The sequence below is a fragment of the Primulina tabacum genome, chromosome 6 (genome assembly GCF_025594145.1).
Source record: "Primulina tabacum isolate GXHZ01 chromosome 6, ASM2559414v2, whole genome shotgun sequence".
NCBI lineage: Eukaryota > Viridiplantae > Streptophyta > Magnoliopsida > Lamiales > Gesneriaceae > Primulina > Primulina tabacum.
Window position 1 is genome coordinate 36,899,163 of NC_134555.1, and position 13,142 is coordinate 36,912,304.

A 13,142-nucleotide genomic window follows, 5' to 3' on the forward strand; every position below is an offset into this window, starting at 1 on the left:
TTCATTTATAATTTTATTGTATTTCTTTCGAATATATATGTTTTTAGTTGTTTTAATTTACACTGTAAAATATAAACATATAAATTAAATTTAATAAAAATTTAGATTATGTCAACTATTTTACGCATACACAGAAAAAAACTAGTTTAAATCAAAGGTGATGACTATTTTCAAGAGCACTTGTACCAGTTAAATCTAGTAAATTTTTATCTGATCCCCTTCATCACCAATCCACTCAATGCAGCTCAACTCAATAATTTCCACAATCTTAGCTGCCACTGCTGATCTTCTCCTTTCCATGACTTATAACCATTAACCACTATATATACGAGTGTCTCTGTGCTGTTCCGGCTTGCCGGCCTGTCTTGTTTCTACAACCTCTCTTCTGCTTCCCAGGTAAAGTTGCATGTTAATTTACTCGGCCCTCCTCCTAAGATGATGCTTGCTAATCATCTTGCTATGAAATATTTGTTTAGGATTACATTGTCCGTTGCATGCACCAATTATGCATGGCGTCCTGAGATGAGCCAGCCACCCAAATATTCTGTAGGCCAACGAAGCATAAATGTGTACTTGCCTGATTTAGCAGTAACTTGTTCATTCTATTACTTGATTTACCTGGAACTATTATGACCATTTGATACTTGTCCTACTCCTGCTTGCATCATATGCATTCACACATGACCATGGATTTAATTTCATGTTATTACTTTCATATTCTCTAACAATGTGCTTGTACAAGTGTTGGGTTCGGATAGAGTAGGTATAAACTTGGAAGAAAATGCCGTCGCTGGGGTGAAGACCATGACGAAGTTGAGTTGTTGGAATGTTGGATTGGCAAGAAGATCCTATACCTCCTTTCATATCAGGGTCTGTATCGTGTAGTTCCGAATGTTTGCTTGGTAATTGATGTACATGACCAACACTGCCAGACTTAGGTGTTGATTCGAACCATCACGGAAATCCATGGCATAGTTTCTCAACAGCTCTTCCAAAATTTGAATAATCGTTTTCGATAGACCATCAATTTGGCAATGAAATGCAGTGTCATTATAGTTGAGTTCACAAAGCCATCCTTGCACTATCCCAAACACGAAAGGTAACTCTCAGATCTTGACTATACCAGCTGAAACACCGTTCAGGCGTAGGCTTTTATAATTGGAAGAAATTGTGCATTAATTTACCTTCTGAAACGAACTTTTCCAAAAAATGAAAATATGTTTTGAAAATGATTTTAACTCTTTTTTAGGAAAAAAACAGTGAAAATCCAAACAAATAAAGAATCCGCGGTTTAATGTTTAACAACAGAAATCGAAGTTCCATTTCAAAAGGGTAAGAACGTGTCTCAACATTCACTGTAAGAAAAAACAGTGAAAATCCAAACAAATAAAGAATCCGCAGTCTAATATTACAACAACAGAAATCAAAGTTCCATTTCAAAAGGGTATGAACGTGTCTCAACATTCACTGCAATGACAATCAAAGGCAATTTACTTCATTTCAGGATTCTAAAGCTTGATAATTATTATTCAGACGGAAGCAGGGACTTTATTGTCTATAGACTTCAACACTTCCTCGCCCATCTCCTTGCAACCTACCAATTTCTGAAGAAGAAGGAAATCTTAGCATTTCAAGTCAAATGCCAGCAGCAGTTAATGCACGGTTAAATTAATTTTTACAGACCTTAATTTGAGTTGGGGTGGGGGAACATTGCTGACTTCATTTAAGAGAGTAGAACAAAATAAAGAAAACTATTTTGACGAATGCAGTAAAATGCAATCCAGGTTGCATTTTCTTCTCTATGATAAAGCGCAGAGTCCTTCAGCGAAACACACATCCTATGGTTATTTAAACTGGCCGATGTGCATGCTTACATGAACGCAGTGATGCGCAATCCTGGCGCATTTTCTTCTCTATAATTAAGTGCAGCCCTTCAGTGAAACAAGAATCTTGATGAAGCTATGGTTATTTAAACTAGCCGATGTAATAAATTCATGGATATAGTGAGATGCAACCCGGGTACATTGTCTTCTCTACAATAAAGTACAGTCCTCCATCGAAACACGCATCCTGACACTTTCTATGGCTATTTAAACTAGCTGACGTGCATGTGAAATAGTGATCCTGGCACGATTTTGTCAGGAAAAACTTAATATCTAAATACTTTTTAAATTCAAATTGAATTATATCAAAAACATGTAACTGAGAAAATATATACCTGTAAAGAAATTAAAAAAGAAGAATGAATGAGTTTACTTGGAGGGTGTGTAATTTAGTCAATGCTTTTCGGTGAAACACCAAGAGCCCAAAACATTAGCCCTATGGGATTGATGCATTATAAATAGTAACAGAAATAACCGCGCACTAACAAAAATTTGTTTTACTGTTGGTTTATAGGTTCTATAGTAGATTATGAAAATTATATTAAATTACTTTCTTCATACATATAGATTCTAGAGTATTTTTCCTTAGGACGCATCTCTTTGATTAGGCGTGTGCCTAACCCTGCTCCTAGGATTTACCACACCCATGCGCTTCACCGCACTTGATAAATATGAAGTTATCTGCCCTTGATGAATTAGGAAAAATTGAAACTCAACCAAAGAGAATTTATTAGGAACATCTTACCAATCCAGATGAGTATATATCACCGGTACGAAACCCTCGATTTAGAGTATCCAAGACCGCAGAGTCAAGTCTCTTGGCAGCCTTTTCTTGTCCCAAGCCATATTTCAAAAGCATGGATGCACTGAGAACTGTTGCCAATGGATTTGCTTTGTCCTGAAAATTTTCATTTAATAACTAAATTTGGACAAAGTAAAGATACCATTAATAAGTATTTAAAGATGAGCATTGACTTGGAACTGACCTGACCAGCGATATCAGGAGCAGAACCGTGTATAGGTTCAAATAACCCAGGTCCCTACACAGCGGATTTAAACCATCAAAGTAGGCTTTAAAAGGGAAAAAAATATTTTCTTCTCAGCATTGAGTTTTGAAACAATCAAACAGACTAATTGTTCATACCGATTCACCTAAAGACGCAGATGGAAGCATCCCAATACTTCCAGTAATCATTGAAGCTTCGTCAGACAGAATATCACCGAATATGTTGTTTGTCACGATGGTATCAAACTGCATTACAAGAAAGTATAATGGTTTTTCTTTAAGAGAGTATTTGTTTTGAGAAGGTCTACACTATGAACCAGAGAGTCCACCTGTTTTGGGTTGCGAACAAGTTGCATGGCGGCATTATCAACATACATGTGTGAGAGTTCAACATCTGGGTATTCCGACGCCATCTTCTCAACTCTTCTTCTCCACAGCATGGAGGCCTGATTATTATTCAGAAATTAGTGAAGATGGGCAATGTATTAGAACTTGCCGGAAACTATATCAAAAAAATGATAAATTAGCATGTTATCAAATTATGGAGCCGAGACCTTCTCAGGAAAGCTCGCCAGAAATGGCGAATCTATAAGGATTTTCAAGGACAAATGGCTACCAAATCTGAAGGATCCCATACTGAGGTTGGAACCCAAGGATTTGAAAGGAATGTATACAGTGAGAAATGGATATAAAGAAGAAATAGGAATGTATGAACCTCCTATGCACAACGTTGACCATAGCTTACACGAATGGTGGAAGTTTATGTGGTCTCTTAATTTACCACCAAAATTCCGCATTTTCTAGTGGCGTCTTTCAAATCATTTGACACCAATAACTGCCAATCTGATGCAACATCATGTACCAACATCGCCGAGTTGCTCACATTGTGGGTTCCATTACGAGAGTACTATTCATGCTTTACTTCGACGGCCGAACTCCAAAGCTAAATGGGAAAAAACTGGTTTCTGGGTGACTATTAAGCAAATAGGAGATACTAGAACTACAAATTATCGGATGGTTGAAAATGCAAATTGGAAATCATTCGAGGACTTAGAAATTATCACATGGCAATTTGGAAATCCAGAATGGAACGAGCGCACGAGGCTAGTAATGACACGAGGCATCGGGATGCAACATGGGAAACCGAGTGCTCTTGGATTTTAACCGAGTGAACAAAGCATCAAAAGTCTGTACCAATAGCGATCCAAACAGAAACGAGTCAACCACTTGGCAGCCCCGCCGCACCATGCATTAAGATTGGATGTTGATGCCTGTGCCAATTATGAGAATCACAAGTTTGGCATTGGAGGAGTGGTACGTGACTGGAACGGACATGTCTGTTGGGCTTTCGAAAAAAAATCCTAAGGCCAACATCAGTGAAAGACAGAGAATTAAGAGCAATCATGGAGGGACTAGAGAAAGCAATCCAACGACGTCAGATGATTAACCAGATAGCTTCAAACTCTTTGTTGGGGGTTCAAGCAGTCACCAACCCGACTGAAGAGCTAGGATACTCAAAGATGAGCATACGAGAGATTCAAAATCTACTGGACACGACTGGCGGAGTAGAAATTATACATGTACGATGAACAACAAATCAAGTAGCTCACGCTCTTGCTGTTTTGGTTCTTATTCCCCGACCCCCTTCTTTTGGGAGCATGTGGATTTTCCTTCTTGGATGAATAAGCTTATAATAAACGATTAGTTATAAATAAATTTACAGGTTTGTTCAAAAATTATCATATATCACATCACCAATACAATTTCTCAACTATATAAAGTGGTAGTCGATGTACTGAAAACTAAGAGCTTTATCCCTTTGGGAATCTTTCTCGAGGACATACAGTTATTAAAAACCCACAAGGCTTGTGTCTAGCTAGGGCATGATGAGTCTAGACCTTAGTGCCTAGAGATATGCCTAGGCACAACCATTTAATTAGGCACGTGTGTAACTTATGCATAAAGCCTGATTTTTGGTACGCCTTAAAGACCCATGGTGCAGTACAGTGTGCCTTAAAGGAAAGAATTGTCTATTTCAAGTGACATCAATTAATACATTTATTTATATTTGCTTGTACTCAAAAAAGATTTATTTTATTGTTGTTCAAAGACTTGTAAAAATTTATATATTATTCAATTTCCATGTGATATAATTTTCTTCACAAATCTAAATTTATAACACTATTAGTAATCACGCTTCACTTCGATAAAACACGTGCTTTGACCTGCATCATGAGCCTAGACTCTGGAGCACTTGTGAATCTTAGTACTCTTGGCTTCTTTAATAATTATAGGTCCATTTAAGGCCTGTATTGCATTCTCTCTCTCCACACTTATTTGTACAGTTTAAAAATTCAGCACACGCAAAATTCTAATCACCAAGTGGTGAAAGCATTTTTAGAGTAGTATGCATATAAATCCATAATAAGCCTCCTGAGATCAAACTTGGGATCCCAATTCTCTTTTACAAATATTGCATTTGAATCGATTCCCTTGGGCCACATTAGGTAGTATACTGTATACAGTTGGTTTCACAGGGGAACTTTCCATTCATCCTTCTTTGTTAGATAATTCATTGACTCAGTGGACAGTGAACCCATCGGTGCCCACTGATAAATCTGCCAAGCTAGTTAATCAAGTAAAAGCATTCAAAGCCAATGTATAAAATTTTGCCAGTGTTCTAAATGGCAGTAAAGGCGGCTGCCCCGCCTTTGTCTAAAGAGGTCAATTATTTTAAAATCCTAGTCAACTGTCAAAATCAAATAATTTTAAAAACCAATCAAAATCAATCAATTTTATAAACCCTATATATAAAAACACATCTCACTCTCTTTTATATTTAATTTTGTTTCAGGTGTCCTGCACCATCAGTTACCACCTACCTCAAACCGCCTTCAGCAAGCGCCGCAATCAGCCACCACCTTAATTATCTTGTTTGTTTGCATTTATATATTTATCTTTGTCTAGATTGTATTACATAGTATGGAGTTTTTTTATATGTAAACATTATTTAATTATATATATTACATAAAAAACAATGATTATTTGTAATTATATATAATTACCTATAAAAAATTGCTAAAAAAATTCAACCGCATAGGCGTAGGCGGTCACTCACAGCCCCGCCACCACTTCATGCCATCTACAACATTGAATTTTGCCAAGTTTGAGTGTATGAAGACAAGCGGCAACAGGTGCCTTATTCGGGTGATGCCTAAAACAATACCGGGAATAATCCTCGCATGGTATTCCTCGAGAATCATCAAGTATTATGGCTTATCATATCTATAGGACATAAATTCATTGTTTCCTATTAATTCACTACTTTATTAGCATCTTCACTCTCCAGGTTCCATATGTGTAAGTTACATAAACTGTTTTGTACGTTGAAAGTTGGAGACAACTAATGGCATGCATCTCACAAATATTTGCTACCTAAATGCGAGAGATGATTGGGAGGAAACTAAAATACCTCCAACACATTTGCCTTGTCAACAGAACAGAGCTTCCCACGTCGTTTACGAGCAGTTTCAAATGCAACCCGAGCGATACGATCAATCTGAGAAGGGAAGTGGCACGTTAAGAATAATAGATATCAATCTGGTTGCTAAAAGCAAATAACTTTAATGAAGTGGACATTGACAGGGATATTCTTTTTTCAGACACAATAACATCAAGGCATAGAAAAAGTTACAAAAGTACATATTTCCGGGCCAATTAAGAATGAGACTCAAGCAGCCAACACAAGGGAGTCAGTAGAGAAATGAATGAACAAACAAATATTACTAAGAAGGCTACCTCATGAGCTGCATACACCTCAGTGTTGAAACCACATTCCTCCCCATTCTCATTCGTGCTTAAACCCCTTGGTTTGCCAAAATAAATGCCTAAATTGCAGAGATAGGAATAATTCTAAGATAGCAAAAAATTATGGAAGAAAAAATCACATGCAAGGAAGGGGAAAAAATAAGTTGAGAATAGAAATGATTTCTCGGATGGTGCATTCTAACCTCCTGTAAGTTCCCTTACAACCATCAGATCCACACCCTCAGCAACTTCTTTCTTTAATGTTGATGCATCCACTAACTAATACAAGTAAAAAGATAAAATTCAAATGTAGATTATTATACCACTAACTGAACAAGAAAAACAGAATACTGGAGACTATTTGTTTTGTCCGTTTTCACTAAATAAGATGCCTCGGTATAAATTTGTCACCAAATTTAAATTGCCAACTACCATGTAGAAGTTGAAAATAAGACCTTAATTTACAAGAGTAACGAATGTTAAAGAATTCTCACAAATACATTGGTTATTAGTAGTTGCATTCATCACCAAAGATCAGATAACAGGCAGCTCCAGCTAAACCAATTACATTTCATCGCCACCTGATCTAACAAATCTAACAGTGTGATGCGAGGCCAAAAAGAAAAAAACATATATGGCCCAAAAAGGTGAGTTGAAAGAATTGTTGCACACACATGAACCACTTGTGTTAATTGTTTATAAGGAGATCCTCCTTAACACAAGTGATATAGCCGGGTCCCTTCCGAGCATTGTTGTTTCACTTTTGCAGGAATTTGAAGATGTGTTTCCGGAGGAGTTACCTCAAGGCTTACCACCATTGAGGGGAATCGAGCACCAAATCGATTTCGTGTCGGGGAGTGCATTACCAAATCGTCCAGCCTATAGGAGCAACCCGGAGGAGACTAAGGAGCTTCAACGGCAGGTAAGTGAGTTATTAGATAAGGGTTTTGTGCGTGAGTCCATGTCTCCTTGTGCTGTACCTGTTTTACTAGTTCCTAAGAAAGATGGCTCATGGCGTATGTGTGTAGATTGTAGGCCAATCAATAACATAACCATTAAGTATAGGCATCCCATACCTAGACTAGATGATATGTTAGATGAGTTGCATCATGGTGCATGTATTTTTAGTAAAATTGACTTGAAGAGTGGTTATCACCAAATTAGGATGAGAGAAGGTGATGAGTGGAAAACTGCTTTTAAAACCAAATACGGGTTATATGAGTGGATGATCATGCCTTTTGGCTTAACTAACGCTCCTAGCACCTTTATGAGGTTAATGAATCATGTTTTGCGTGCACATATAGGAAAGTTTGTTGTGGTTTATTTTGATGATATCCTAGTGTATAGCAAAAATTTGGATAAGCATGTTAATCACTTGAGACTTGTGCTAATCACACTAAGGGCTGAAAACTTATATGCTAACTTAAAGAAATGTGATTTTTGTACAAGCAAACTTGTCTTTCTTGGTTTTGTGGTAAGCTCGCAGGGAATACATGTGGATGAAGACAAGGTAAGTGCTATTCGAGATTGGCCAACGCCTACTACAGTTGGTCAAGTTCGAAGTTTTCATGGTCTTGCAAGCTTCTATAGGAGGTTTGTAAAGGATTTTAGCACATTGGCAGCACCAATGACAGCGGTGATTAAGAAGAACGTTCCATTCCATTGGGGCGAGGAGGAAGAGAAGTCCTTTAATATTATCAAGCAAAAATTAATTAATGCTCCTTTACTTGTGTTACCTGACTTTACTGATACGTTTGAAATTGAATGTGATGCTTCAGGTGTAGGTATTGGTGGAGTGTTGATGCAAGGAGGGCGGCCGGTGGCGTACTTTAGTGAGAAGCTCAATGGAGCAGCGGTGAACTATCCCACGTACGATAAGGAGTTCTACGCACTTGTATGGACCCTAGAGACGTGGCAGCACTACTTGAGGCCCAAGGAGTTTGTGATTCATACGGATCACGAGTCTCTAAAGCACCTTAAGGGGCAACAAAAGTTGAACAAGCGGCATGCCAAGTGGGTGGCATTCATAGAGACATTCCCCTACATCATCAAGTACAAACAAGGTAAGGAAAATGTAGTGGCCGACGCACTATCACGGAGGTACGTACTAATCTCTACCTTGGAATCTAAAATTTTGGGTTTTGAGCATGTCAAGGAGTTGTATGTGCTAGATGATGATTTTAAGAGTGAGTTTGAAACTTGTATGCATGGTCCACATGATAAATTTTATTTGCATCATGGTTTCTTGTTTAGAGAAGATAGGTTGTGCATCCCTAAATCATCGATTCGTGAATTACTTGTTAGGGAGGCACATGGGGGTGGCTTGATGGGACACTTTGGTGTGACAAAAACTTTGAATGCTTTGCATGAACATTTTTATTGGCCACATATGAAGCGTGATGTTGAACGAATTTGTGATAAGTGCATAACTTGTAGACAAGCTAAGTCTAGAACACAACCGCATGAATTGTATACACCACTTCCTGTTCCTAGTGAGCCTTGGATTGACATTTCTATGGACTTTGTTTTGGGGTTGCCTAGGACTAAGAAGGAGAGGGATTCTATTTTTGTTGTTGTGAATAGATTTTCTAAGATGGCACATTTTATTGCTTGTCACAAAACCGATGATGCTTCTAACATTGCGGACTTGTTCTTCAGAGAAGTCGTTAGGTAGCATGGCATGCCTAGGACTATTGTTTCTGACCGTGATGTTAAATTCTTGAGTTACTTTTGGAAAACGTTGTGGGCTAAACTTGGCACGAAATTGCTGTTCTCTACTACTTGTCATCCACAAACGGATGGACAGACTGAAGTTGTTAATAGAACTTTAGGAACACTCTTGCGTGCTGTCCTTAAAAAGAACTTAAAAGAATTGGGAGAATTGTTTGCCATTTGTTGAGTTTGCTTATAATCGCAGTGTGCATTCTACTACAAATTATTCGCCATTTGAGATTGTTTATGGTTTTAATCCTTTGACTCCGTTGGATTTGATGTCTTTACCTGTGAGTGAAAGGTTAAACATGGATGGCAAGAAGAAGACTGAATTTGTTAGGGGTTTGCATGAAAAGGTCAAGGCCAACATTGAGAAGAGAAATGAGCAATATGCCAAGCAAGCCAACAAAGGGCAGAAGAAGGTGATATTTGAGAAGGGAGATTGGGTGTGGCTACACTTGAGGAAGGAAATGTTCCCCGAGAAGAGACGTTCAAAGCTATTACCTAGGGGTGATGGATCATTTCAAGTCCTTGAAAGGATTAATGACAACGCCTACAGACTCGATCTACCAGGTGAGTATAACGTGAATTCTACTTTTAATGTTAGTGACTTGTCGTTGTTTGATGTAGGTGACGAACTAGATCTGAGGACAAATCCTTTTCAAGAAGGGGAGAATGATGCGAACACGGAAGGTCAAGCCCCGAGGAAAGCATGGGACCCTTTAGAGTTGCCGGAGGGACCAATTACGAGGGGACGATTGAAGAAGTTCAAGGAAGCGTTGCATGGACTTATGAGCCAAAGAGAAGGACTTACAAGCGGGGTGCGGAGTGCGGAAGGCTTCGTGATGCATGGGAGTACGTGTGAGGGCCTAAAGAACATTATGCAAGCGACTTTTGAAAAACCGAGGCTACACGGACCCGAGCACGGACCTGTACACGGGGTCCGTGTCCATCACAATCAAGAATGAAGAAAGCCGAGCATACACGGACCCGAGCACGAACCTATACACGGGGTCCGTGTCCTTTGTTTGCTGGAGAGTATTTTGGCCGAGTGTACACGGACCCTTACCCGGAGGCCTACACGGGGTCCGTGCCCTTTACGTTTGGGCGAGAATATTTTTTCCTTTTTAGAGTTTTAAATATTTTGGCAACTAGATTTCTGATATCTTTTGATATGTAATCATATTTTGGACGAAAATTAACATTCATTCAGATTATTATTGATATTTTATCAAAGTTTTAGAGTTTTCTCTCAAAACGTTCAAAGCCTCGCTTTGTTATTCAAATCAAACTTATCAAAGTTTTTAACTTTGTGGCGTTTGTCGATCGTTCTTACGCGGATTGTCAAAGACGAGTTCTTTGAAGGTTCGTCATAATTTCGGTTGTTTATTTCGTGATTATTTGTTGCTAAACTTTTCATAGTTTAGAGGTGAAAATCACACACACACACACTTGATTCAAAAGGCCGGGACAACAACGATTCTTTGTTCGTTATTGAATTGAGGGCGCGATTCGATTTTAATCGTGTTTGCTATTCGTTCGTACAAAGTTTCACATCACAGTGTCATTGGATTTATTGAATTGGGCATCGTGGAAAATTTATTCAAACTTGTATTTTTATGCTATTGCTTAAGTTTCAAGTTACCACTGCATTTATGCTCTAATAATTCGAATAACATATTACACTTTGAATCAGTAGAAAATTTTAAAACGGAAAAGAGAATCAGATCATCCTGAGTACACATTTTTTCACCTGGGGTAAAACAGTAGCTGGCCTCAAGTTTGCAAACACTTTAAGACCCTCCCGAAGCTGAAGTAGCCCTGTCTCAGGCTTTAGGTGTTTCTCATTATTATCCCACTTATACCTTCATATCAAATTCAAAAGGTAACAAAACAGCCAACTCAAAAAAATGCAAAACATAAGTACAATCCAATTGACCTTTATATAGCCACACTAACCCTCCAATGGCTCCAAGAAGAACAGCGTCAGATTCCTTTGCAGCAGATAAGGTCTCCTCCGGTAAGGGAACTCCAGTCAAATCCAAGGCTGCTCCACCCATTGGCATTTCCTTGAACTTCAACTCAAACCCTGTAATAGTCATTTCATTTTGCCTGGTTCTGTTTCAACCTACGATTCAAATACCCAGAAAGCCATTCCATCTTTTTTATAAATGTTATATTGATGTCATATTGATGAAAGTGAATTTTATTGCCAATCATATGAGATAATGTATCAAACTGGTACTAGCCAATGAAATTACACCTTGCAAACATAATACAAGTTTTATTGGGAAAAAATTATTCAATTATTTAAAACGTTGATATCTATCAAAAACATATTTTGGAAGAGAATTATACATTGGTGCCAGGCTAAGCAGTTTGTGCCACTTCAACAGATTATCATCGGTCTGAAATGCAGTTAACAAGCTTAAAGACGATTATAATAGTACATATTATCTAAAACGTTATTATCTATCAAAAACATATTTAAAAAAAATTATCTAATAAAATCTTAGATAACTAATCGTGTGCCAGGCTAAGCAGTTTGTGCCACTTCAACAGATTATCATCGGTCTGAAATGCAGTTAACAAGCTTAAAGACGATTATAATAGTACATTTAAAATGTGATCAACGAGTTCCCATGAGCTGACCATATTAAAGCATTTCAATCAACAAGCTCCAATGAGCGACTAGTCATATACAGAACTCAGCCAGAGAGACCTTTCGAAAAGCAAAAACTTTTTCTAAAAATATTGAAGTCTTTCTTCTACCACGGGATTCAAAACGCTTGAGCTCCAGTAAAGATAAAAGTCAGGATATCGGGAAAAAAAATACTGCAAATATTCTTCAATCTTCAAGAGGCAACCAACTAGCTCTCAAGAGCCGACTCTGGCCAAATTTATATCCAAACGGGAGGAATGGCCAATGGAAGAATCAATTCTTCAGCCAGGGATTCATGCCATCAAGGCCCAATTGGAAGATCAAGCCAAGCCAATGGAAAAGAATCATAGAATTTCTATTACAATCGAACATACATTAACTAGAAATGAAAAATAAAAACAAATAAAGCAAGAGTTTGAATTAACTATTTTATTTTATTTCTGTATGCTTCCTGAATACAAACTGTATTTGATTTCCTGATTGACCCAAAAAAAGTTCAAACTTTATTCTCATACTTCACTTATCTATACCTTCGAGGGACGAGACGCGCAGGAGGGCGTTCTTAGCAATAGAGACGACTTCGGGACCAATACCATCGCCGGGGAGGAGAGTTATCGTGTAACTTTTGAATGACGAGGCGGAGGCCAAACAGCGGATTTCAGTAAATTTACGGCCGCGTGCGGAGGAGGATATGGAGTTGGATAATTGAAATTTGTAAGGTTTGCAATTGAGATGTAGCGTGGCCGCCATTGTCAGTTCTACAAAACCAGTGACATTAGGTGGTAATCCCCCTGAGCTTCAGTAATGCTGACCTGGGTTGGGAAAATGGAATTTTAATTTAAATAAATTAGATTATGCCCTAATTAATTTTTTTTCCCTATTTTAATTAATTTGATTTTATTGCTTTTATTTATAATCTTCCCATATACATAAAGTGCACTATATTCGAAATAAGATGATGTTATATAACATAAACATAAAGTACAGATGTATATAGGAGACGACAATTTCCTCAAGAGTTTGAGACTTAGCGAGGAAAACCCGAAATATGGTGGGTTTGGGACGAAAATCT

The 13,142-nt window shown here is 37.9% G+C and overlaps 1 protein-coding gene across 1 annotated transcript; it reads right to left on the reverse strand.

The window, feature by feature from the left end:
• Positions 1 to 1,290: 1,290 nt before the first annotated feature.
• LOC142549313 (3-isopropylmalate dehydrogenase 2, chloroplastic-like) lies at positions 1,291 to 12,896 on the reverse strand. Its single transcript, XM_075658185.1, has 11 exons — positions 12,601 to 12,896; positions 11,368 to 11,497; positions 11,162 to 11,273; positions 6,900 to 6,975; positions 6,688 to 6,776; positions 6,362 to 6,448; positions 3,219 to 3,335; positions 3,028 to 3,135; positions 2,870 to 2,923; positions 2,629 to 2,781; positions 1,291 to 1,604 (listed from the first exon to the last, which is right to left on the reverse strand). The coding sequence occupies exons 1-11, from the start codon at positions 12,818 to 12,820 to the stop codon at positions 1,530 to 1,532; spliced, it is 1,221 nt and encodes a 406-aa protein (XP_075514300.1). The 5' UTR covers positions 12,821 to 12,896; the 3' UTR covers positions 1,291 to 1,529.
• Positions 12,897 to 13,142: the final 246 nt, after the last annotated feature.

What these genes read in the sequence shown, in the direction of transcription:
- LOC142549313 (XM_075658185.1), bottom strand. Translation starts at nt 12,820, where the DNA reads ATGGCGGCCACGCTACATCTCAATTGCAAACCTTACAAATTTCAATTA. An exon ending in ACAAGGCAAATGTGTTGGAG is followed by an intron (nt 3,336 to 6,361) that starts GTATTTTAGTTT and finishes AATAATAATCAG; the next exon opens with GCCTCCATGCTGTGGAGAAG. An exon ending in ATATATACTCATCTGGATTG is followed by an intron (nt 1,605 to 2,628) that starts GTAAGATGTTCC and finishes CTTCTTCTTCAG; the next exon opens with AAATTGGTAGGTTGCAAGGA.